This window comes from Symphalangus syndactylus, chromosome 13 (genome assembly GCF_028878055.3).
Source record: "Symphalangus syndactylus isolate Jambi chromosome 13, NHGRI_mSymSyn1-v2.1_pri, whole genome shotgun sequence".
In the NCBI taxonomy this organism is placed as follows: Eukaryota; Metazoa; Chordata; class Mammalia; order Primates; family Hylobatidae; genus Symphalangus; species Symphalangus syndactylus.
Genome location: NC_072435.2, coordinates 27345062 through 27370751, shown reverse-complemented (window position 1 = coordinate 27370751; position 25690 = coordinate 27345062). Strand labels below are relative to the sequence as shown.

Here is a 25690-nt window from a genome sequence, read left to right as displayed (position 1 = left end):
TTCCACTTCTCAGTTTATTTCTGGGACTGAATTTGGGTCAGAGCTGCAGAGAAGGGATGGGCGCTGAGCTTGAGGATGAAAGTGCCCCAGGGAGATTGAGATGCAACCCCCGCCCTGGACAGTTTTGGAAATTGTTCCCAGGGTTCAACTAGAGAGATAGGGTCAGCCCATTGTGGGGGAAGTGGACCCTGAGTCCAGGAGACATGGGGTCAGGGGCTGGAGAGATGAACATTCTCAACATCTCTGGGAAGGAATGAGGGTCTGAAAGGAGTGTCAGGGCTGTCCTTGCAGCAGGTGGGGATGCCGGTGTGCTGAGTCCTGAGGTGACTCAGGAGTTGGCCTGGATGGTTTCCTGGATCCACTTGGTGAACTTGCAGAGGTTGGTGTACACACCCGGTCTGTTGGGCTGGGCACAAGGGTAATCTCCCCAGGACACAAGTCCCTGCAGGGAGCCATTGCAGACCACAGGCCCCCCAGAATCACCCTGCGGGAGAGAAAGGGAGGCACGAGAGAGGCAGAGACGCCCAGGATGGAGAAGGAGGTGGAGACAGACACACAGATGGAAATGACAGAGATGAAGAAATGCAGAAAAAGACAGAGATGGAGACGCAGGCAAAAAGAGAGAGAGGGAGAATGTTATTAATATTTCACTCCAAATCCAACTTTTTTTTTGAGATGGAGTCTTACTCTGTCTCCCAGGTTGGAGTGCAGTGGCCTGACCTCAGCTCACTGCAGCCTCCATCTCTCGGGTTCAAGCAATTCTCCTGACTCAGCCTCCCAAGTAGCTGCGACTACAGGTGTCCATCACCACACCCGGCTAATTTTTTGTATTTTACTTTGGTAGAGACGGGGTTTCACCATGTTGGCCAGGCTGGTCTCAAACTCCTGGCCTCAAGTGATTCGCCCACCTCAGCCTCCAAAGTGTTGGGATTACAGGCGTGAGCTACCACGCCCGGCCTCCAAGTTCAACTTTTAGACCCCATTTGCCACTCTCCACTCCATCTTCCTCTTCCAGATTCCTGTGCTCCACACAACATTTCAGGGGGTCTGTGACCCTTCCTCTCCACATCTCGAATCTTTGTCTCTACTTTCTGTTCCAGCCTGTCTCCCTCATCGTGTATTTCTCCGCCTCCCTTTCTCTCTCACTCTCCCCTCCAGCCTGTGCAGGCCTTATTTCTCTTACTGGACACACACCTTCCTTCCTCATTCTCCACCAACCCATCCTTATACCTCCCTTCTGCAAAAATACAGTTCTCAGCCCCTGGATGAGGGCTTCTTGATCTGGGCTTTGTGGGCATCTGAAGCTGGATAATGGTATGTTGTGGAGGCCTGCCCTATGCATCATAGCACGTTGAGCAGCACCCTTGGCCTCTACCCACTAGATGCCAGTAATGCCCCTTCACACAGTTGTGACAACCAAAAATGTCTCCTGGTATTGCCAATGTCTCCTAGGGGCAGAATCATTCCTAGTAGAAATCCATTTGCTTGGACTAATTTGTTTTTCCTGTCCTCAATTCCCCAAACCTCCCTATAATTACCCTCCTATAATAATACTCACTGCTCTTCAACAGTCTTTTTTTTCCCTCTTTTCCTTCCTTCCTTCCTTCCTTCTTCCTTCCTCTCTCTCTCTTTTCCTTTTTTCTTTCTTTCTTCTTTCTTTCTTTCTTCTTTCTCTTTCCTTTCTCTCTCCTTCCTTCCTTCCTTTCTTCCTTCCTTCCTTCCTTCCTTCTTCCCTTCCTCCCTTCCTCTCTTCCTCTCTTTCTTTCTTTTTCTTTCTGACACAAAGGTCTTGCTTTGTCACCCAGGCTGCTGTCTGGAGTGCAGTGGTGCAGTTACGGCTTACTGCAGCCTCAAACGTTTGGGCTCAAGCAATTCTCCCACCTCAGCCTCCCACGTAGCTGGAGCTACAGGTACAAGCCACCACACCCGGCTAATTTTTTTTTAAATTTACTACATATTTATCTATCTCTTTATTGCCTGTCTTCCACTTGGGGAACATGAGGTCCATGCGGCAGGAAGTTTTTGGTCTGTTTTGCCTGATGCCATAACCGCAGCACCTGGAACCATTCCTGGTAGATAGCCACTCAGCTAATATTTATGAAGAAAATGAAAAGTAGCTCGAGTGGACCTCTGTTTGAGGCAGAGAGAAATATCTATCTCCCAGCTGGGCACGGTGGCTCACACCTGTAATCCCAGCAATTTAGGAGGCCAAGGCAGGCAGATCACTTGAGGTCAGGAGTTCAAGACCAGCCTGGCCAACATGGTGAAACCCTGTCTCTCCAGAAAAAAAAAAAACAAAACAAAACAAAAACGGGCATGGTGGTGGGTGCCTGTTATCCCAGCTACTTGGGAGGCTGAGGTGGAAGAAATGCTTGAACCCAGGAGGCACACGCTGCAGTGAGCTGAGATGGTGCCACTGCACTCCAGCCTGGGTGACAGAGTGAGATGCCATCTCAAGAAAAAAAAAAAAAAAAGAAAAGAAAAGAAATAAATATGTATATATACTACAATAATGATGTAAGTGGTATGAATAAAATCTACTAAAATAAAAACAATTAGTATTTTTTTTTTGTTTTAGTTTTAGTTGCCCAGGCTGGTCTTGAACTCCTGAGCTCAAGTGATCTTCCCACTTCAGTCTCCCAGAGAGCTGGGATTACAGGCATGTGCCATTGCACCCGGCTTCATTTCTTACTTATATGCATGCAAAATATGAATTACAGAGTCCTGGTATCAATTATTAGGAAAGCCAAGACTTGCCTTTTTCCCAGTAGCAGACACTGTTTCAAGGCAAAGAAGCTTAGCTGCCTGGACCTCTAAATTTCAACTTTCTTGTGGTTTAATTTCTCTCATTATTTTTTAAATTTAACATCTCTGCAGAGTTTCTTTTGAGAGGCTGTTAGTTAACTGCTCTGAGCCTTGGCTCCTTGTCTGTAAAATATGGCCAATAATAACAGGTAAATGAGTTAATGAGTTGAGGCATGCAAATCACTTAAAACGGTGTCCAGCAATTAGCCAGATGCTATTATTTTTATACTATTAGTATTGTTGTAGTTGTTATTATTTCTTGCTTGTAGCTTTTAGTGGCCACACCCAGACCACACACCGGTATGAAAAAACAAACAAACAAAAAAACACCTTGAGGTCTGGAAAAACAAGATACTAACTTTGCCTACAGAAAGGCTAAATGGTTTTAAATGCCACCATTCGAATGAGATGTGCTTTCTTTTTTTTTTTCGAGACGGAGTCTCACTCTGTCGCCCAGGCTGGAGTGCAGTGGCGCGATCTCGGCTCACTGCAAGCTCCGCTTCCCGGGTTCACGCCATTCTCCTGCCTCAGCCTCTCCAGCAGCTGGGACTACAGGCGCCCGCCACCATGCCCGGCTAATTTTTTGTATTTTTAGTAGAGATGGGGTTTCGTCGTGTTAGCCAGGATGGTCTCGATCTCCTGACCTAGCGATCCACCCGCCTCGGCCTCCCAAAGTGCTGGGATTACAGGCGTGAGCCACCGCGCCCGGCATTTCTTACTTGTTTTAATGTGGCTACTAGAAAATTGGAAATGACATAAGCAGCTCAGCATCATTCCTACGAAACACCATTACTCTCGGGTACGAGCTCTGTGAGAACAGGGGTCCTGACAGTCTTGGCGAGTGCTGGATCCTCAGAAGTTGGCAATGCTCCATGTTATCGAGTTGGCACTCAGTGTGTATCTGCTGAATAAAGAGAGAGGTGTCCTCACCTGGCAGGAGTCTCTACCTGCTTTGTCACCGGCACAGAACATGGTGTCATCTATCTGTCTCGGGTAGGCATCCTCGCACCTTTTCTGACTTAGCACGCTGATATTCAAGCACTGGAGGACCTTAGGGAAGTGCACTGTCAAACAGGAACACAATGAGAGGTGGAGAAAGATGGAAGGCGGCAGAGACGGGTCGGTATCAAGAAGAACCTGGACACTCACCTTGGGGGCTCTTGGTTGTCCCCCAGCCAGATACCAAGCACTTTGTCCCAGCAGAGGGACAATGAGAGGAGACGTTGATGGGTCTGACATCTTTAGTGGAACGAATTCTTCTGTTCAGTTTGATGAGCATGAGGTCGTTAGAGTGGCCAGGGTGGGAGTAGCCGGGGTGGGGGATGGATTTGATTCCCTGGAACATCTGCTGCCCAGATTCATAAACTGGTGACAGGGAGTAGTGGCCGAGACGGACTCTGAAAACTCTGAGGAAGATGAGGCAGGTCACCACCAACCCTGATCTCTATCTCCACGTCCAACACCAATCCCAACCCCACACCCAGCCCCAGCCCCACCCCCATCCCCACCCCCAGTCCCCAAACCATCCTCAGCTCCGTCTTGGTCTCCAATCCCATGCCTGTCCCCATCCCAATCACAATTCCAAACCCATCCCATTCCCAACCCTAATTCTTTCCCTACCCAGAAGCCATCACCATATGCATTATCGAGCCCAAATCCAACCATCTCCAACCCCACCCGAAACTCCAATCCCCATCCTTAATTCTATATCTGTTCCCAATCCCGACCCTATCTCCATGCCATCTTCATTTCCACCCCAGCCCGATTTTCACCCACCCCCAATTCTAAAGCCAATCCCAATTCCACCTCCATCCCAAACCATTCAACAAATATACGCTCCTAACCCCAAATCCAACCCATCCTTAGCTCCTTCCCATTCCCTACCACAACACTCTCCCCTCTCCAATCTCATCCTCCCAACTCGCTCCCCCGCAAAACTCCATCCTTAGTCCTATCCCCAACTCGACCTCCTCCTGTTCCCACATCCCCAACCCGCCCCCGCCAGCCCTCACCTCCATGCCCCCCAACCCCACTTCCCCGTCCCCACCAGCCCTCACCTCCATGCCCCCCACCCCCACTTCCCCGTCCTCACCAACCCTCCTCTTGGAACTCTCACTCACTTCTTCCTGCAGTGGGCGGCCGTGAGCAGCCACTGTGGATGCACCAGCACCGCCCCGCAGTAGAGCTGGTTGGGTCTTAGCAACAGCGCAGCCTGCCACGGCTGGGTGTGCTTATCGCAGTCGGACCCATTGATGATGCGGCTGCTGCTGTCATCTGACCCGGCGTCTTCTCCGGCTCCGGCTCCCAGGTCCTGGTTGCTCCCAAAGGGAACGGTGTTAGAGGGGTGGTCACAGGAAGCATCACTGTTGGCGAGAACGTGCTCTGGGAACGGAAAATGGGTTGGGCGGGACTCAGAGGCGGGGCTTGGGCTGCGGGTGGGTCTCAGACTCTAGAGGCCAGACCAGCTAGAGGGTGGGTGTCTGACCTGCTGAGGGGGCGGGGCCTGGAGAATAAGAGTGGCACCGCTCAAGACCAGGCTTAAGCTCAAGGACAGAACCCAGGCTCATGTAGGGTTACTGGACTCTAACTGGACCTCACAGATTCCTGGAATTGGCTAGAACTAAATGGGAGGGTAAAATTGGGTACAGGATTCTTGGACAAGCTCAGGGGTACAGCCAAAGCTGTGGGGACTGGAGCCTGGGGATGGGAGGGAGACCAGGGCTTTAGGGATGGAACCGGTCTCAAGAAGTGGGGTCAGGCCTCAGTGAGTGGGGTCAGGGCTGGAGGCAGGAAGGGGTTTGGAACTGACTTGGTTAGGGCCAAGGCCAGGGTTACGTGTTAGAGTCTTCTATAAAGAGCTCTGACTTTGGGCTGGGCACAGTGGCTCATGCCTGTCAACCCCAGCACTCTGGGAGGCCGAGGTGGGCGGATCACCTGAGGTTGGGAGTCGAGACCAGCCTGGCCAACAAGGTGAAACCCCGTCTCTACTAAAAACACAAAAATTAGCCAGGCGTGATGGCGCGCGCCTGTAATCCCAGCTACTCAGGAGGTGGAGGCATGAGAATCACTTAAACCCAGGAGGCAGAGGTTGCAGTGAGCTGAGATCACGCCACTGCACTCCAGCCTGGGAGACAGAGCAAGACTGTCTCCAAAAAAAAAAAAAAAAAAAAAAACTCTGACTTTGAAGGGAGTTCTAGAAGGTACCCACAGAACAGGGGGGCGGAGCCTGGCCCAAAGGGGTGTGGCCTGAGGCGGGGTCGACTAGAGTCTGGCCTAGGGGCGTGGTTGAGGAAAGGAGGTGGGGTCAGAGCTCATGGGCGGAGCTAGGGTTCTGAAGGCAGGACCAGGAAAGAAGGGCTCAGCTTAGGGGGCCACGTGGAGGGGAAGAGCAGGCCTAGGTTTCTGAATTCTCAGATGAAAACATGCCTTCTCAATCCTGTCAATCCCCTCCTCTCACACACAGACCGACAGACTACATACATGCCCCACTCCATCATCAGTCCTTCCGTGTCCATTCACTGATTCTTACCCTTTTTTTTTTTTCTAGAGGAAGTTTCGCTCTTGTTGCCCAGGCTGGAGTGCAATGGCGTGATCTCGGCTCACCGCAACCTCCACCTCCCGGGTTCGAGAGATTTTCCTGCCCTGGTCTCCCGAGTAGCTGGGATTACACGCACATGCCACCACACCGGCTAATTTTTTGTATTTTTAATAGAGACAGGGTTTCTCCATGTTGGTCAGGCTGGCCTCGATCTACCGACCTCAGGTGACCCGCCCGCCTCGGCCTCCCAAAGGGCTGGGATTACAGGCGTGAGCCACTGCGCCCGGCCTGGTTCTTACCCTCGCTGATGGCCCTGGCACCACCATCATTCAAGAACTCACCCCAAGAACTACGCACACAACAGCAGTAACAGCCAAGCATGCACACAGTTCTGTAGACAGGCACGCATTGCCTCCACAGGTGCAGCCAACAGTACAGCTCTGTCTCCGGGTACACATGCTCACTAGGTACACACGCTCCTGGGCAGCCTTGCGGGATCGCACACCCTCATCCACGGTGTCTCAGTGCCATGCACAGATGCTGTGTGTGCACAGATGTTCAGACTGCCACATACTCTTCTGCACACAGGCACACACTGCAAGTCAGTCACCTAGCACCCATCTCCCAGAGACAGCCACCCCTGCACCTTCTATCCCTCCAGGCAGAGACAGAAACTCCAGACACACAGCTGCAGCATCACACATACAGTAGCATTTACACGGCCTCACACAGACACACACAGTCACATACAGTCACCCCTACATAGAGCTTCAGGTAGTCGCACGGTCACAAATATAGGCATCCATAATGTCACACTCAGCCACAATCACATAATCATCTGCAAGCACACAGTCACACCTTTCCACAGTGATGACCACTTTTACTGCACACAATCCCGGGATCTCAGGGACAGGAACTGCAGATACCTGCAGTCATATACAATGCCAAGTCACCACACACAGCCAAACACTCCCAGTGCTACATGCATTCACCCACATAGCTGTGGAGCCACACACAATCTTAAATGCACACACAATCACAAAACCACACATACAGCCTCAAAGGGTCAGTGCCACCTGCTGCACAGTCACTTGATATGGGAAAAGGCATCCCCCTCCCCGACACACACCGTGGCAGTCACAGGGCCACATACAATCTCACAACCACAAATACAGACATAGACTCACATTCACCCGGTCCGGGAGTCATGCCCAGGCTCACACAGTTCCCCAGGGGACAGGCACTCTAGTGCTGCAGAGACAGTCCTCCCAATCCCACACCCCTCCCACCCCGGAGTTCTGGTTACCTGTGACCCCCAGAAGCAAGGCTGTGATCAGAGCACAGAGCACCCACATCCAGGGGGGTCTTGCTGTAGCCATGGCTGCTGCACCTGGATGGGGGATGTCAGAGGGTTGGGAGGCCCAGGCGATCCGGGGAGCCCTTAACCCACTTCCCCTTCCTCCCCTACCTTATTTCCCCAGGTAGAGAGGAACCACAAGGACGGGCCACCATCAGCACTGCGCTGATACCCAGGCACTATGGAATTCAGAAGATAGGAGTCTAGCAGCCTCCAGACAGGGCAAGGAGGGGACAGAGAAAGATGTGGGTGCAGGACCCACAGACGCCTCTCCTTCCCTGCCTGCTGAGCCACCCTCCCCAGGTCTCACCTGCCCTGTCCCCCAGGTAGGGGGTGGGGGATTTGCTCCCAGCTCAGCCGCGGACTTCTCAGGCCTGTGTCTTCCTGGCCACCGCCTCCTCCTGGGCTCTGGGCACCGGGCCTGAGTTATAACCACCCACTGCTCCCTGGGGCGCATTCCCAGGCAATGAGGCGCCTATCGGGCCTTAGCAATAGCTCCTCCTGCTCCCCCCATCTCCACCCCCAGAGCACCCCCCACCCAGTCCCGAATGTCACTCCCTACCTCCCTGGCCTGGAGAATGGGGAGGGGTCTCCGGAAGCCAGGCCAGCCCCTTCCTTGCCTCCCCCAGCCTGAAGGATCTGGCTTCTCACCAACTCTGGGTCACTATTCTTGGTACCTGGATTGCTTGCTTTCTTCTCTGCATTTTGCTCATTCCACCACTGTCTGTTCCCCCTTGATACTCCTCTTTCCATCTTTGTCTCTGGTTTTTTTCAGAGTCTTCTTCCATCTCTCTGTGGTTCTCCTTCAGCTATCTTTCTGAGTCTCTCTCAATATCTCGTGTCTCTCTGTATCCACCCCTCTGTCTTTCTCTGCCTCCCTCTTGCCTCTCTGTCTCTCTCTGTGTCTTTTTCTCTCTGTGTCTTCTCTCTCTCTCTCTCTCTCTCTCTCTCTCTCTCTCTCCTCCTGTCTGTCTTAGGAGCCTTGTTTTTTTCTCCTTGGGCCACAAGTGTTTCTGTCTCCCTGTTCCTCTCTGTCTTTCTATGCCTCTGTGATTCTTTCTTTTTTAAAGGTTCTGAATGATTTGTCAAATATACCTTAAAGTTCTCAGCCCATTTATTTTCCTTTATTTCACTTCTGCTCTATTTGTTGACAGCATTTTTTTTAGGTATAACTAAGGTACAACAAACTGCTTGTTTGTTTGTTTATTTATTTATTTGAGACAGATTCTTGCTCTGTTGCCCAGGCTGGAGGGCAGTGATGTGATCTCGGCCCACTGCAACCTCCACCTCCAGGGTTCAAGTGACTGTCGTGCCTCAGCCTCCAGAGTAGCTAGGATTACAGGTGTGCCCCACAACGCCCGGCTGATTTTTTTTTTTTTTTTTTTTTGGAAGAGACAGGGTTTCACCATGTTGGCCAGGCTGGTCTCGAACTCCTGGCCTCAAGTGATTCACCTGCCTCTGCCTCCCAAGGTGCTGGAATTATAAGCATGAGCCTCCATGCCTGGCCCAAACTGCATATTTAAAGGGTAGAGTCTGATGACTTTAGGTACTTGTCACATCATCACCATAATCAAGAGGATGATCATAGACACCACCCTGAAAACTGTGCTTCTGCCCCTTTGCAGGTACTTGGGACTGTCTGTTAATCTCTCTTTCTTTACACCTCTGTGTCTCCCTTTGTGTCTTTCTCATCTTCTCTTTTCTCTCTGACTCTGTGTGTCCCTGTGTCCCAGGCTCTCTGTGTGTTCTCTCTGTGTTATTATTATTCTCTTTCTCTCTCTTCCCCACCCCTTCCTCCTTCCCTGTCTTTCTGCCTCCCTCTCCCTGCGTTTTGGGCAGGGGAGACTCAAGCCGCTTTGGAGGAGGAGACCTCAACTCCTTCTCTTCCCTTCACTCTGGGCCCAGGCCATGGAGCACAAAGAGGCAGGGACCCAGTCTGGGAATCCACAGGTGCCGTGGCCCGGCTGGTGTGGCCAGGCATGGGTGAGAGAGTCGGGCAGGGCTACTTGTTGACGGGAAAATAGATCAAGGGGCCGGGAAAGGGGCAGACGGCTTGGGAAATGGGCATTGGGTGGGGAACCCGAAAGGTGGCTTCTCCCTCCCCACTCCTGAGCAATCTGAGGCCACCTCTCCTGACCTCGTCTCTACGCCAGCTTTTCTTTCCATCTGCTGCCAGCTCCTTGCATCTGTCTTCGTGTCTCCTTGTCTCTGTCCTCACTAGGAAGTAAGAGCTAATGAAACATTCATCTGTGATGTGCCAGACACAGGTGTCCGTGAACAATCAGACTCAGGTGTCCATGAACAAAATGACAAAGACGCCTGAAGATGCTGCCTTCTTCGAACCCTTGTTCCTTGAGGGCAAAAAAACAACTGAGCTGTGTTGCTCACATCTATAATTCTTTTAAGGGGAAATTGTAGAGTGCTCAAGACTGGTTTTACTGCACAGGAAAAAAACCAAAAACCCAAAATAACAAAAACCTATTCTGAGGTTTATTTTGATTATGAGAATTAATATTTCATTCATTAAAGTGACAAAACCGTGGCCGGGCGCAGTGCCTCACCCCTGTAATCCCAGCACTTTGGGAGGCCAAGCTGGGCAGATCACCTGAGGTCAGAAGTTCGAGACCAGCCTGGCCAACATGGTGAAACCCTGTCTCTACTAAAAATACAAAAATTGGCCAGGCATGGTGGCGGATGCCTGTAATCCCAGCTACTCAGGAGGCTGAGGCAGGAGAATCACTTGAACTTGGGAGATGGAGGTTGGAGTGAGCTGAGATCACGCCACTGCACTCCAGCCTGGGTGACAAGAGCGAAACTCCATCTCAAAATAAATAAATAAATAAATAAATAAATAAATAAATAAATAAAGTGACAAAACCAGCGACCTACTTCTTCCTTAGTCTTTTAAGTTGTTTGCAACCCATTTTGGTCTAGATAAATCTTTTTTTTCTTTGTTTCTTTTTCACACCAGTTGCTTTTATTTTTATTTATTTTTATTTTTTTTGAGATGGAGTCTCACTCTGTCACCCAGGCTGGAGTGCAGTGGTGCAATCTCGGCTCACGGCAACCTCCGCCTCCTGGGTTCAAACGATTCTCCTGTCTCAGCCTCCCTCCCGCATAGCTGGGACTACAGGAAGCACACCGGCTAATTATATTTTCGTATTTTTAGTAGAGACAGGGTTTCACCGTGTTAGCCAGGATGGTCTCCATCTCCTGACCTGGTGATCCGCTTGCCTCAGCCTCCCAAAGCGCTAGGATTACAGGTGTGAGCCACCGCGCCCGGCCTATGGGGTCCTCATAATAATGCTTGGTCCTATTCACAAACTAAGTTAATTAAACACCTTCAGACATTTTAAACTACATTTCTAAAACCAACACATTCAATCTCTTCTGGAAGTCCCTTGATTTTTAGGCACCACTTCCAAAGCATTGAAGTGAGTTTGTACATCTGAGTGTATTACACTCATAAATATGACCCATGTTGCATTCTTTCAGATATCCCAATGCTGGATGTTAACTTGGCGTTAACTCCATCTTAAAAAATCACAGCTCAATTATTACACATTTAAAGCTGAAGTCACAAGGCCTTCCCTATAACAGGTGAAATTCTCTTAGACACACAAGCTCCTAAAATACCAAAAGTATAGAGATTCTGCTTCAAAAAAATAAAATTCATAAGAAGGGTTGGATGTCTAAACATTTTAATGCTCAATTCCAAAACATCTCAGAATTATAAGAAGACTTCAGTACAGAAGAGTGGTTAGGAGCCCAAACTGTGGCACCAGCCCCTAGCATTTAAATTCTGGGGCAGCCAATTACTAGCTGTGAGACTTTGATCACACCATGGACCCCCTCTGTGCCTTGGTTTCCGTGTCTGTAAAATGGGAACAATAATGGTATCCACCTCACAGGCTGGCCATGAGGATCAAATAAGTTAATATATGTAAGGCACTTAGAATAGTACCTGGCAAGTGCTAATAAGTATATTTTAAATTATTATTATTATTGTTGCCATGACTATCATTATTCTTATTATCCATTCAGAAAGTCAATTTCTTTCTGAATGGCTCACGCCTGCCATCCCAACATTTTGGGAGTCTGAGATACATGGATCACTTGAGGTCGGGAGTTTGAGACCAGCCTGGTCAACATGGTGAAACCCTGTCTCTACTAAAAAAAAAAAAAAAAAAAAAAATTAACTGCGTGTGCTGGTACACAGCTGTAATCCCAGCTACTCGGGAGGCTGAGGCAAGAGAATTGCTTGAGCCTGGGAGGCAGAGGTCGCAGTGAGCCAAGATCGTGCCATTGCACTCCACCCTGGGCGACAGAGTGAGACTCTGAGACTCCGTCTCAAAAAGAAAAAAAGAAAGCCAATTTTCTCTCGATTAACTGCAGCTGATTTTGGTCTGGACCGTCACTGGTTGGGTTCCTCTTGGTGACCCTGGTGAATTTCACGGCTTTTCTGGAGAAGGTTGCTCAACGGGTGCCCAGGTCATTCACATGACCTCATAATTCCATCAACTCACAAAGTCAGCCACTTCCTTCCATCACGTCCCCATGATAGAATGTTGCATTTCTTTGATTCTTAAGACAAAGATCATAGGGTCTTTCTAAAGCCCAGATCTGACCACATCCTTCCTTTTCTCCAGGCCCTCGGGATCAGGTACAAGTTCTGCCTGGCGTTCAGTGGCATCATCTTCCGCTGACCTACATTTCCAGCCACGTCATTCATTTCTCCCAGCTCAAACCCCAGCCTCCACCATCCAGGACGATTCACAGGTGTCCTCACACCCCCAGGATTTTCTACATGTTGTTCCTTCTGTGAGAATGCCACCCACCCGAACTTCTCCAAAGGGTGAACTCATATCCAGCCTTCCTTTCCAACCCTCCCAGGCCCAGCCCCACCTCAACCCTCATCTTGTCTCTCTGCACCATCACCTCAACCTCCTCCCCAGCCCCAGCCTCCAGTGTCTCCCCTCTGGTTCATCCTGCACATGGCCCTAGGGCTGCCCCAGCTCACAGACTTTCCATGGCTCCCCACTGCCCTCAGGAGAAGGTTCCAGCCTCTCACGCTGGCATCTGAGATCCTTGGGGATCTGATCCCTGCCCTCCTCTCCCATCACCGTTACCCATGCATGGTGGTCTTCCTACCCTCCCACCTTCCTGGTTTTGCTGTGACAAAAGTTTAGGCTGGGTGCGGTGGCTCACACCTGTAATCCCAGCACTTTGGGAGGCCTAGGTGGGTGGATCATGAGGTCAGGAGTTCGAGACCAGCCTGGCCAACATGGTGACACCCCGTCTCTACTAAAAATACAAAAATTAGCTGGGCGTGGTGGCACATGCCTGTAATCCCAGCTACTCAGGAGGCTGAGGGAGGAGGATCGCTTGAACCCGGGAGGTGGGGGTTGCAGTGAACTGAGATGATGCCACTGCACTCCAGCCTGGGTGACAGAGCAAGACTTCATCTTGGGGAGGGAAAAAAAAAATGTAGGGGCAAGAGCCATCTTTGAGGTCTAGCACAAGGTGGAGGCATCAAGAGTGCCTTCCTGGAGGGGAAGAAAAATCAAATTGGGCTGTGAAGGAGAACTGAGAATATCTAGATTTCAGAAAGGTGGAAGTCAAATCAAAGCAAAAAGCCCCACTCATAATAAAATTCATTCTTTATTGAGTGCATGGTGGGCCAGGCGCTATTCTGTGTATGTCATAGGCGTGAAACCCTAAATCTTTCCAACAGCCACTGCCTTATGGAGACTGTATCATCCTTATCTTCATTTTACAGGTGAGAAATCTACAGTGAAGAAAGGTACATCCCAAGGGGACACCGATAGTAAGCGGTGGAGCTGGGATTCCAGACACGCGGCTGGGCCTCTGCAGGAAGAAATCAAACGTGTGGAAGGGTCCGGGAGAGGAGAGGCCTAGAAGGGATTTTCCTGTATTCTCTTAGTGGTGGGGGTAAGACCAAGGACCCGAGTCCTCTCATCACATCCTCCCCAGTGATGCAAGGATGGAGCTGGGGTAAAACCAGGGAGAATCAGGTCTAGCACAAGGTGGAGGCATCAAGAGTGCCTTCCTGGAGGGGAAGAAAAATCAAATTGGGCTGTGAAGGAGAACTGAGAATATCTAGATTTCAGATATTCAGGGCCCTCACGTCGCTGCGTTTATTAAGCATCAGGGTCAGAGCTGGGCAGGAAGGGAGGGGAGGCAAGGTCTAGGTGAGAGACGTTCTGGAACCAGCCAGTGGGGTGGTAGGTCGGGAGGTGGATGTCACATGTCAGGGTCACTTGGCCTGAATGGTTTTTTGGATCCAGTTCGTGTATCTGCAGACGTTGGTATAGACTCCTGGCTTCTCCTTTGATCCACAGGGGATGTTACCCCATGACACGAGGCCTCGGAGGTGGTCTCCACATACCAGCGGACCCCCAGAATCACCCTGCAGGAAAGAGGGAGAAAGTCAGATACAGACATACCAGCGGACCCCCAGAATCACCCTGCAGGAAAGAGGGAGAAAGTCAGATACAGACATACCAGCGGACCCCCAGAATCACCCTGCAGGAAAGAAGGAGAAAGTCAGATACAGATAGAAACCCAGAGACTGTGTGTGTGTGTGTGTGTGTGTGTGTGAGAGAGAGAGGGGGGTAGAAAGGGACAGAGATACTTACTGAAAGATGGAGAGAAAGACTCAGGGACAGAGAGACAGAGAGAGACAGTAAGACACACAAAGGCACAGAGAGAGAATGTTAGAGAGAGAATAAAGAGACTCAAAGACACAGAGATAGGAATGCCCAGATGCAGAGGAACATAGAGAGCAAGAAAGAGAAACAATTTAAGAATGGAGACTGGAGGTGTGGAGAGAGGCAGAGGTGTAGAGACAGACGGAGAGAGAGAGAAAAGAAGAAGAAGATGAAGACGAAGACGAATGATGAGTAGGAGGAAGGGGACGAGAGGGAGGAGGGGAAGGAGAGGGAGGAGGGGAGGGAGAGGGGGTCAGGGAGAGGGAGGAGGAGGAAGAGGAGGAGGAAAAGAGGCAGCGGAAGATGAAGAGGAAGAGGAAGAGGAAGAAGGAGGAAGAGGAGGAAAAGAAGATGAATAAGAGGAGGAGAAGAAGAGGAGGAAGAGGAAGAGGAGGAGGAAGAGGAAGAGGAGGAGGAAAACGAGAAGGAGGAGGAGGAAGAGGAGAAGGAGGAAGAGGAGGAGGGGGAGGAGGAAGAGGGAGAGGACGAGGGGAGGAGGAGGAGGAGGGGAGGAGGAGGGGGAGGGGGGGGAGGAGGGGGAGGAGGAGGGGGAGGAGGAGAGGAGGAGGAGGAGGGAGGGGGAGGAGGAGGAGGGAGAGGGAGAGGGAGGGGGAGGGGGAGGGGGAGGGGGAGGAGACGATAAGACCCAGGTGGGAGAGGTAGGGAGGGCCCAGGGAGAGATATACCTGGCCCTATTCTGTCCAGGGACACCTCTCCACCTTGTGTCTTGAAGACAGTCTTGCCCGCCTGCCCTTTCTTTGCGTCCAACTTGCTATGTATCGCTTTCCCTGTCTCTGTCTCTGTGTCTGCCTCTATCTCCCTCTTGGTTGGTCTCTGCACATCCCTCAATGTATTAGTCATTCTGGCATAAAGAGGAGAGCCTGGATGGATGACAGTGGAGGAAACCCAAGTTAAAGTATTCGGGAGGGAGTCCCCTTTCCCCTCCTCCAGAGCCTGGTCGTTTCTGAGCAGGACTCGTGGGGGCTCTGTTTGAGGAAGGACAGTCCCCTCACACCATCTGCCTCCTTACTGCCTCTCTTTGGGTCTTTTTGTTTTTAGACAGAGGCTGGCTCTGTCCCCAGGCTGGAGTGCAGTGGCACGATCTCAGCTCACTGCAGCCTCTGCCTCCTGGGTTTAAGCAATTCTCCAGCCTCAGCCTCCCGAGTAGCTGGGACTACAGGTGTGTCCCACCACACTTGGATAATTTTTGTATTTTTTTTTTTTTTTTTTTTTTTTGAGATGGAGTCTTGCTCTGTTGCCAGGCTGGAGTGCAGTGGCACGATCTTGGCTCACTGCAACAACCTCTGCCTCCAGGCTCAAGTGATTCTCTTGCCACAGCCTCCTGAGTAGCTGGGATACAGGCGCCTGCCACTATACCCAGCTAATTTTTTTATTTTTAGTAGAAACGAGGTTTCACCATATTGGCCAGGATGGTCTCAATCTCTTGACCTGGTGATTCACCCACCTTGGCCTCCCAACGTACTGGGATTACAGGCATGAGCCACTATGCCCGGCCTAATTTTTGTATTTTTAGTAGAGACAGGGTTTCACCACGTTGGTCAGGCTGGTCTCAAACTCCTGATCCCAGGTGATCCCTCCCGCCTCGGCCTCCCAAAGTGCTGGGATTACAGGCGTGAGCCACCGCGCCTGGTCTTTCTGGTTCTTGATCCCGACGCCTCCATCCTTGTCTCTGTACTTCTTGTCTCTGCCAACTGTGTCTTTATATCTCTGCATGTCCCTGACTGTGTCTCTGTGTGTTGAACTAAGTCTCTCCTCCTTTTCAGGGCTTGGGTTCTCCCTCAGCCTGTCTCTATCTGTCTCTGTAAAGCTCTCTTTTGGCCTGTGTGTCTCTCTCTTCCTGTGTCTGGCCATGTTTTTGTGCCTTCGTCCTGTCTCTGGCTGTGTAACTGGCAGGTCCGGGTCGCCTCACCTGGCAGGAATCCTTCCCGTACTTCTCATCCCCGGCACACAACATGTTCTGGGTGATCTGGCCGGGGTAGGCATGCTCACAGTCCTCACGGGGCACCAGGTGGATGTATGCACACTGGATGGTGTCAGGGAAATCACCTGTTAGGGGAGAGATGGGCCAGACTCAGCCCGGGCCTTGCACTCCCGACATTCTCCCCAGCCATCCCCCAACCCCTATAAGTCCTCCATCCCCTATAGGTCCCTCTTTTCTATTGGTTCCCCTCTTCCTGTTTGTCCCTCATTCTTACAACCCTGCCTCCTAATTGGTCCCTCTTTCTATCATTCTTCCCTCCCATTGGCTGTCTTCCTCATTAATAGTCTCTTCTCCAGGAGTCCTTATTTCCTGTTGGTTTTCCTCTTCTCTTAGGTCCCTCCTCCACTTTTCTGTCTTCCACTGGTCCCACCTTCTTCAGTAGTTTCATCGGACCTGGAGGTCTCTTCCTCTATTAGGCCCTCCTCTACTGTACCCCTCCTGATCAGTAGTCCATTCTTCATTGGACACTTCTTGCCCATTGATTCATCTTGATTGGTCACTCTATGACCATTGGTCTTTTCCTAACTGGCCATGCCCTCTCCCACTGGTTCTTCCTTTCTATTGGTTCTTCATCCAATGGTCTATCTCCATCATTGGTCCTTTTCTAACTGTCCCCACCCTCCCTCATGGATCCTCCCTTTCTATTGGCCCTTCATTCAATGGTCTACCTTCCTCATTGGTCCTTTCCAGACTGGCCCTACTCTCCCTCATTGGCTCTCTCTTCCTATTGGTCTGCCTCCCTCGTTGGTCCTTTTCTAACTGGCCTCACCATCCCCTATTGGCTCTCCCTTCCTATAGCCCTTCATCCAATGGTCCACCTCCCTCACTGGTCCTTTTCTAACTTGCCCCATCCTCCCCCATTGGCTCTGCCTTCCCATTGGCCCTTCATCCAATGGTTCACCTTTCTTATTGGCCCTTCACACACAGGCCCACCTTCATGATTCCTGCTGATCTATTGGACCTGTTTTTTCCTCTAGTGACTCCTCTGGACCATTGATCCTTTCCCCTTAGTCCCTCTTCCATCAGCTCTACCCCCATTCACTGTCTTAATTCACATCCTTCAGTTGGCTTTTGTGCTTTATTGGTTTCTCTTCTTCCATCAGTTCCTTCTCCATTATTCCTTCCTGCTCTTCAATGAATCCTGAGCAGTCCCCTTTGACCTTTGACCTCCTTCCTGATTAGCATCTCCCCACTGACCTTCCCTCTTTATTGAACCTTCATCTTATGTTCCATCTCTCCCATGCTCTTCACCCATTGGTCTACATGTTCCATTGGCTGTTCACTCACTGGCCCAGCTCCCAAATTCACTCTCTCTCCCCCTTGACCTTTCTCCCATTGAAACCCTGTCCCATTGGTCCTCACCATTAGCCCATTTTCCCATGGCCCGTCACCAATTGTCCCACCTCCCATCCTTTGGCCCACTTCCCCCAGTAGCCAGTAGCCTGCTCCCCACCAGCCTCTCACTACTGACCATCTGCTGTCTTGCCCCAGCCCAGGATGTGGCAGCTGGTGGTGTTGGCTGAGCAGTCCCTCTCCAGGGGAAGGGGCTGGATGAGTTCAGAGAGTTTGGCTGGGCGTGCCAGGCGCAACAGCATGATGTCTTGGTCATGGGTGGCGGCATCATAGCCAGGGTGGATCACAGCCCGGACAACAGAACTCTGCTCCTGGGAACTCTCCCTTTGCCGAAGGTTATGCTTCCCCAGGAAGACCTGAAGATTCCTGGGAAGGAAGAGGGCTGGGTCTCACCTAGAGCCCTTGGGCTACAGTTGAGGCTTCAGAGAGAGCTGGGAAGTCATGAATCAGCTGGCCTGCTCCTCCCACAGTCTTCTGCAGCTGGGTAAATGGCAATTCCATCCTTTCAGAATAATCTTGGGGGCTATTCTTCACTCTCTTTATTTCATGCCCTACATCCAAGCTGTCCAGAAATCCTTTTGCCTCTCTGAAGCATATCCAGAATCTGGCCACATCTCACTTTTCCCACAGCTACCATCTTGGTTTGAGCTGCCTTTTCAGTTCCTACCTGAACTAGAGCAGTAGCCTCCTCACTGGGCTCCCTGCTCTGTCTCTGGTGCCCCCACAGTCCATCCTCCACAAAGCAACCAAAGATATTTTAACAATGTAAGTTGGTCCTGTGCCTCCTCTGCTCAGCCCCTCCTATGACTCCCATCTCACTCAGAATCAAAGCCAAAGTTCTCAACCTGGCACACCAGGTCTTGCAGGCACTGACCATCATCTCTCAGACATCTTCTCCTCCCACTTTCCCCTTCTGTCCCTCTGCTCCAGCCAAACACTGGCTTCCCTGTCTTGCCTTGAACACAATAGTGGTCTTCCCACCCCAGGGCCTTTGCACTGTTGTTCCCTCTGCCAGCAAGTCTGTCCTGCAAGTATCTGCATAGCTCACTCCCTCACTTCCTTTAAATGTTGGTGCCTCTCAGGGAAGCCTTCCCTAGTTGCCCAATTAAAATACAAATACCTGTTAGTAGGCAATTCCTGTCTCCCTCCGCTGCTTTCTGTTCCACCAGAGAACCTATCACAATCATCTGCCATGCTGTATATTTATTGTTAAATATTTACTCATTGTATTGTTTCTCCTCCTTGCAGAGCGATGCTGTCCACTAAATACTACGATGCTATGATCTCTATCTGCACTGTCCAGAGGTGGCTGGGGGCACCACAAGCTGCAGGTGGCTGCTGAGTACTTGAAATGTGGCTTGTGGATTTTCTATTTCATTAACTTCAATATAATTTGCTATATGTGGCTGATGGCTACCATATTAGACAGTGCAGCTCTAGGATGTCAAGATGGGGATTTTTGTTCTATTCAGATATAGTATCTCCAGTACCTTGATCAGCACCTGGCACATAATAGGTGTTTGATACACATTCTTGAAACAAACAGAGAGTCACTCCCTTGCTCAAACATCACCCATGGCTCCCCATTGTCCTAATAATAAAACCTGGGCTCCTCCACTTGGCACTGGAGCCCCTGTGCGATCTGGCTGTAGTCACTTTCCAACTTTATCTCCCAGCACCTTCTGCCCCGCAGCGAATGGGAAACTTTCTTTTCTGAGAATACTCAAGACGGTTCTCACCTCAGGGGTGTTATCACCGCCTTTCCTCTGTCCTGAACACTCTTTTCCCATCTTCATGCCTCCACTTGGATTTTATTTCATTAGAAAGTCCTCCCTGACCCTCCTCCATCTAAAGTAGGTACCCCTATTCTTTTCCTTCATAATTTGTAATTATATGGGGTTTTCAAGGGTTGGCTTCTTTTGTTTGTTTTTTTGAGACAGGGTCTCGCTCTGTCACCCAGGCTGGATCTGCAGTGGCGTTCTGTAGATCACAGCTCACTGCAGCTTTGAACTCCTGGGCTCGAGTGATCCACCCGCCTTGGCCTCCCAAAGTGCTGGGATTACAGGCATGAGCCACCACGGCCAGCCCAATTTGCTTCTTCTTTCTTTCCTTTTTTTTTTAGACAGAGTCTTGCTCTGTGGTTCAGGCTGGAGTGCAGTGGCGCGATCTCGGCTCACTGCAACCTCCGCCTCCCAGGTTCAAGCGATTCTCCTGCCTTAGCCTCCCAAGTGGCTGGAATTACAGGAGCCCACCACCACGCCTGGCTAATTTTTTGCATTTTCAGTAGAGACAGGGTTTTGCCATGTTGGCCATGTTGGCCAAGCTGGTCTCGAACTCCCACCTAGGCCTCCCAAAGTGCTGGGATTACAGGCGCGAGCCACCGCGCCTGGCCCCCACTTTGCTTCTTAGATAACTGCTTGTCTGCACCTTTCTGTCCTTGTGCTCCCGAGGGCAGGGATGACGTGTGTGTCTCATCCATTGCTGAATCTCCACTGCCCAACTCGAATGTGGCACTGAGCAGGTGCTCTTAGTCAATGTGCATCAAAGGAATGAATGATGGTGGTGAGAGTCATCCCAGGTCTCCTTGGGGTCAGGGGAACCACCCCAGGGATTGTCACTTGCTATTTCGCTGCACCTCAGTTTCCTCATTTGCAAAATGGTGCCAAGAGTCCCTTGTGGTGGGCATTCCGGGAAAGATGTATAAATGGTTTCACTCAGCACCTGATTGGTAGTTAGCATTAAACAAGTGGCAGCTGTTGTGAATCTAACTAGTAAGGATCAGCGCCCAGGGTTTTCGTCCTGGGCCCTCCAGCTCCTCCAACTATGCCAGCTTTTTGGATGATCTCATCTAGTCCCATGGCTTTAAATATACCTGTTTGCTGATGATGCCTTCATTTTAACCTCCAGCCCTGACCTCTCCTCTAAGCTCCAGAGGCCTCCCTGGCCTCCCTGCTGGGACACCTCCCAGGCATCTCAAACTCACTGTGGCTAAAGCAAAATGTCAGATGCTCCCCTGCCCACACCCAGCCTGTTTCTCTTTCCCTTTCCCACAACTCAGAGAAAGACGTGGCAAAACACCCAGTTGTTCAGGACAAATACCCGGAAGCCAGCCCTGCTTCTTCCCTCTCCCTCCTGTTCCTCGTTGCCAAATTCTGCTGGCTCAGTCTCAGAATTCCACATCCCAAGATATTCAACATCCCTCCATCCCCACTGCGACCTCCTGGGTTCAAGCCACCCTCCTATGTCGCCGGATGAAAGCAACAGCCCCCACATGGGCCTCCCTCCCTCTCCTCTTGCCCAGTCCACGTTCTACATGGTTGCCAGGGTGCTTGTAAAAATGTAAATCAGGCTGGGTGTGGTGGTGGCTCATGCCTGTAATCCCAGCTCTTTGGGAGGCCGAGGCGGGTGGATCACCTGAGGTCAGGAGTTCGAGACCAGCCTGGCCAACATGGTGAAACCCCATTTCTACCAAAAATACAAAAATTAGCCCGGCAAGGTGGTGCACACCTGTAATCTCAGCTACTTGGGGTGCTGAGGCAGGAGAATCACTGGAACCCAGGAGGTGGAGGTTGCAGTGAGCTGAGATCATGCCACTGCACTCTAGCCTGGGTGACAGAGTGAGACTCTGTCTCAAAAAACAAACGACAAAAACAAAACTGCCCAGTGGCTTCCTACTGCGCTGAGAATTAAATCCAAATGCCCATCACGCCCTGCAGGTCCCCAAATGATCCAATTCCCCCATTAGAAAGTAAGTTCAGGAAAACAGCAATTTTGCTTGTTTTTTTTTTCTTTTCCGCTGCTATGCCCGCAGGGCCTGGCACACATTAAGTATTCAATTAAGCAATGGCCGAATGCACCTGGCTATCAGATGGCCACATGCTGGGATGGGGGGATGCCTGTGTCACCTCCTGCCTGACATCTACAAGACACCCTCGGGGTTCAGTCGCATCTGCTGTTCATTTATGGTGTAGACTCACGGTTTTTTGCAGTGGGCAGCTGTGAGGACCCACAGTGGGTGGATAAGGACCCCGCCACAGAGCAAGTGGCCCGAGGTGTAGAGGGCAGCTTGGTAGGGGTGAGATGTCTTGTCGCAGGGTCCGCCATGCACCAACTTATTCTGCTCCTCTGCCCAGGCTGAGGAAGAGAGGATCTGAGTCAGAGAGGAGTTCTGGAGAAACCAAGCGTATCCCCCTCAACATGAACTCCAATCAAGATTGGTCAGGTGCAGTGGCTTATGCCTGTAATCCCAGCTGAGGCAGGAGGATCGCTTGAGCCCAGGAGTTTGAGACCAGCCTGGGTAACACAGTGAGACCTCGTCTCCACATACACACACACACACACACACACACACACACACACACACACACACACTAGGAGGGTATGGTGGCATACGCCTGTAGTCCCAGCTACTTGGGAGGCTGAGGTAGGACGGTCGCTTGAGACCCAAGAGTTCAAGTCTGCAGTGAATTGTGGATCATGACACTACATTCCAGCCTGGGAGACAGAGTGAGACCCTGTCTCAAAAAAAAAAAAGCTTCTCTGTATTTCCACTCCCAAACTTACCCCATTCCCATTACAAACCCAACTGTATCCTCTATCCCCGGGCTCTCTCCAGCTTTCCAACCTACCTGCTACCTCTTCTCCGTTTAGATCCCCATCCCTTAAGCCAACCCCACCCCAAACCCTCATATCTTCAAACCCACCTCCCACCACCCTCCCCATCTGTATTCCCCACCCTTAGCCTAATCCCCAACGTCTTCCTCATTTCAAAGCTCCTCCACCCCAACCCTGTGCGTATCCCCATCCCCAATACCAGCCTCTTCTCCATCAACAAGCCCAACCCTGTCTGCAAGCCTCCCGCATCCAAATACCCTTTCCCCACCTGCAGCAATCAGACTCAGCACCACCATCAGCTTCTTCATGGCCGCTCCTGAGAGGGGAAGCCACATGGTCCATTAGTCACTGCCTCGACCCTCCCCCCATCCCTCTGTCTGCTCCCTCTGCTTCCTCTCCTTCCTTCCTGGCCTGCTATGTTCTCCTGCCTTGACCTCCGTCCTTCCCATCTAGCCTCCTGATTTATTCTTCCCCAGCCCACGTCTTCCATCAGAGGAGCCCATGAAAACAGTGCCAAAGAGAATTCAGAACTACGTCCACTTGTCCAGTAACCCGTGGTGAGATTCTGATTAAATCTTTCTACTTTCTTGGGCACTGATTTGCTTTCCTGTCGACAGGAGAGTGTTACCCTAGGGGGCCCTAGCGTTCTTCCTCTGTATGGGAGTTTTCCTCTGAGCCTGGCTCTGTGCGCAATGGCCACCCACCCCGCCCACCCGGCAGGTTCTGTGATGCCTGTGATCTTACCTGCTGCAGGCCTCCGGGCCTCCGGGGATTCTTGAGTCAGGGGAAGGAACAGCTTCGAGACAAGGAGGCAGAAAGAGTTAGAAATGTGGGGAGCTGGGAGGAGAGAAGACACTCAGATGCAGCGGCAGAGCCAAGTGGAGGACGCAGGGGCCGCAGAGCCCAGAGCTGCAGGGACTGCCAGACACACACCCCCGGCTCCCAGGCCTCCCTGGAAGAGGCTGGTTCTGTCCCCAGATGCTTCTGGAACGTCCTTTTAACCCCTGTCTCTCAGGTCCCTGAGCCAGGAGACTGGCTACACCCTTTTCCTCCTTACCAAGGCCTCCCACACACATTCCTCCCGCCCCCACGCTCTGCTCCTGCTGACCCCTGACCAGGCCTCCAGGGAGGGGAGCACTGGTCCCTGAGTGCAGTGAGGGCCTGGACTCCTGGGTCTGAGGGAGGAGGGGCTGGGGGCCTGGACTCCTGAGTCTGAGGGAGGAGGTGGGAACTTGGACTCCTGGGTCTGAGGGAGGAGAGGCTGGGGGCCTGGACTCCTGAGTCTGAGGGAGGAGGGGCTGGGGGCCTGGACTCCTGAGTCTGAGGGAGGAGGTGGGAACTTGGACTCCTGGGTCTGAGGGAGGAGGGGCTGGGGGCCTGGACTCCTGGGCCTGAGGGGTTTGAGGGAGAAGGGGCTGGGGGCCTGGAATCCTGGGTTTAAGGGGCTGAGGCCTGGACTCCTGGGTCTGAGGGAGGAGGGGCTGGGGCCTGAATCTGAGGCAGAGGAAGTTCTAGTCGGCTCAGTCCTTAGACCTCCAGGTCTTGGAGAAAGAAAGTGTCTGAAGACAAATTCCGGCCTCTGGGGCAGGCAGATGGTGCCCCAGGCCTCCCTGCACCCCCAGCACTCTCTGTGCCACCCAGGGACCTGCAGGCCCTCACTCTGGGCTCCAGAGCCCTCGGGCACTGGGAACCAGCCTGCCCAGGTTCAGCGCGGTTGGGGTGACTCACACACCTGCCCGTAGGTCCCTCTGTGTGCTGCCTGCCGACCTCCGTGTCCCCAGGAGAGAGCGAGCCAGCCAGCTGGGGAGACAGCGTGTGTCACCACACTGGCCCCCGCCCCTGCCCCGGGCTGGGGAGCAGGCCCAGGCGCTATGGGGAAAGGGCCCAGGAACAATCGGGCTTTGTCCGCCCCCAGCACCCCAGTGCCATGCTCCCAGCAGCTCCGCGCCTCAACCTCTCTTCCGGCGGGCAGGCGGGAGGGCGGTCACATCAATGGCTTCCTTTTGTCCCTGTCTGACGGTCCTCCTTTGCAGTCTCTGACTGCCCACCCGGACCTGACTGGAGATTTCCACATCCTCCTGGTCCTTCTCCTCCAAGTCTGCCCACCCCTGAGGTCTCTTGCTCCATCTGTCTCCCTGGCCATGGAGGGGAGGGGACTTCCATCTCTCTCTCTGTCCCATCTCAGTCTCTGTATTTGTGTCTCTCTACCTTTTTCTCCACTTTATTTTGTCCCTGTCTCTCTCTCTTTTTTTCTCTCTCCCCCTTCCTCTCTCCTTCCTTCCTTCCTTTCGTCCTTCCTTCCTTCCTTCCTTCCATCCTTCTCTCTCTCTCTCTTTCTTTCTTTCTTTTTCTTTCTTTCTTTCTTTGATGGCGTCTTGCTCTGTCACCCGGGCTGGAGTGCAGTGGTGTGATCTCAGCTCACCGCAACCTCCGCCTCCTGAGTTCAAGCAGTTCTGCTTCAGCCTCCCAAGTAGCTGGGATTACAGGCACCCACCACCACGCCTGGCTAAATGTTTTTTCTATTTTTAGTACAGAAGAGGTTTCACCATGTTGGCCAGGCTGGTCTCAAACTCCTGACCTCAGGTGATCCACCCACCTTGGCCTCCCAAAGTGCCAGATTACAGGTGTGAGCCACTGTGCCCGGCCTCTCTCCCTTTCTTTCCCCTTGATTCTCTGACTCTCCGTGCTTATCTTCTCCTGGGTCTCTTCTTAGATTTCCCGGGGGGAAGCACTGTGCGTGCCCAGAAGGGAGTCAGGTTCCCCAGGAAGTAGCGGGGATGATTCCCAAGCGATGAGGAAGCTAGCAGGATGCAAGAGGATTTGAGGACTTATTGATGAGATGCGGATGCACAGCGAGAGGCATGGAGTTAAGCAGAAATCGGAGAGCGCTTGGGAACGCCGTGGAGCTGTGATGAGATGGTGGTGCCAGGCAGTAGCAGAGGGATCCGGGAAGACTTAGGGAGGTGCCTTTGAACTTGGGTCTAGAAAGCTGAGCCAGGCGTAGGTCAGGAGGAAAGGCTATGAAAATGCCTGGCCTGGGTGCACATGGGAAACCGCAGGCAGTGGTTGGGGTGGTTGGTATGGGCTGGAGGGTGAGGGTGTGTGTGTGGCAGAGTGGAGGGAAACGAGGAGGGGGAAGTCACTGTGTAATAAGGACAATGATAGGAATGAAGTCTGGCTCAGCATCTGTTTGGGCTGGGCACTGCAGGTAACTTAAAAACAATTCTTTTTTCTTTTGAGACAAGGTCTTGTTCTGTCGCCCAGGCTGGAGTGCAGTGGCACGATCCTGG

The 25690-nt window shown here is 51.8% G+C and overlaps 2 protein-coding genes and 1 long non-coding RNA gene across 3 annotated transcripts; 1 reads left to right on the top strand and 2 right to left on the bottom strand.

Annotated features, from left to right (window-relative positions):
- Window positions 1-7733, bottom strand: KLK5 (kallikrein related peptidase 5). The gene is made up of 5 exons (XM_055238073.1): window positions 7650-7733; window positions 4926-5187; window positions 3955-4211; window positions 3736-3869; window positions 1-484 (listed from the first exon to the last, which is right to left on the bottom strand). Exons 1-5 carry the CDS (start codon window positions 7720-7722, stop codon window positions 329-331), a joined length of 882 nt encoding a protein of 293 aa, XP_055094048.1. The 5' UTR covers window positions 7723-7733; the 3' UTR covers window positions 1-328.
- LOC129460358 (uncharacterized) lies at window positions 5255-19427 on the top strand. The gene is made up of 5 exons (XR_010115049.1): window positions 5255-5372; window positions 7825-8003; window positions 12350-12479; window positions 14063-14150; window positions 19035-19427. It is a non-coding gene; the product is annotated as an uncharacterized lncRNA (long non-coding RNA).
- On the bottom strand, window positions 13835-24243 carry KLK6 (kallikrein related peptidase 6). The gene is made up of 7 exons (XM_055238074.2): window positions 24133-24243; window positions 23145-23237; window positions 22669-22716; window positions 21764-21920; window positions 17905-18152; window positions 16362-16498; window positions 13835-14130 (listed from the first exon to the last, which is right to left on the bottom strand). Exons 3-7 carry the CDS (start codon window positions 22706-22708, stop codon window positions 13978-13980), a joined length of 735 nt encoding a protein of 244 aa, XP_055094049.1. The 5' UTR covers window positions 22709-22716; window positions 23145-23237; window positions 24133-24243; the 3' UTR covers window positions 13835-13977.
- Window positions 24244-25690: the final 1447 nt, after the last annotated feature.

Coding starts and splice junctions, on each gene's coding strand:
- KLK6 (XM_055238074.2), bottom strand. CDS start 22,708: ATGAAGAAGCTGATGGTGGTGCTGAGTCTGATTGCTGCAG. Junction 21,921..22,668: donor GCTGAGTCTGATTGCTGCAG/GTGGGGAAAGGG, acceptor TCTCTTCCTCAG/CCTGGGCAGAGGAGCAGAAT. Junction 18,153..21,763: donor GCTGCCCACTGCAAAAAACC/GTGAGTCTACAC, acceptor CTTCCTTCCCAG/GAATCTTCAGGTCTTCCTGG.
- KLK5 (XM_055238073.1), bottom strand. CDS start 7,722: ATGGCTACAGCAAGACCCCCCTGGATGTGGGTGCTCTGTGCTCTGATC. Junction 3,870..3,954: donor GACAACCAAGAGCCCCCAAG/GTGAGTGTCCAG, acceptor CCTGTTTGACAG/TGCACTTCCCTAAGGTCCTC. Junction 485..3,735: donor CAGGTAGAGACTCCTGCCAG/GTGAGGACACCT, acceptor TCTCTCCCGCAG/GGTGATTCTGGGGGGCCTGT.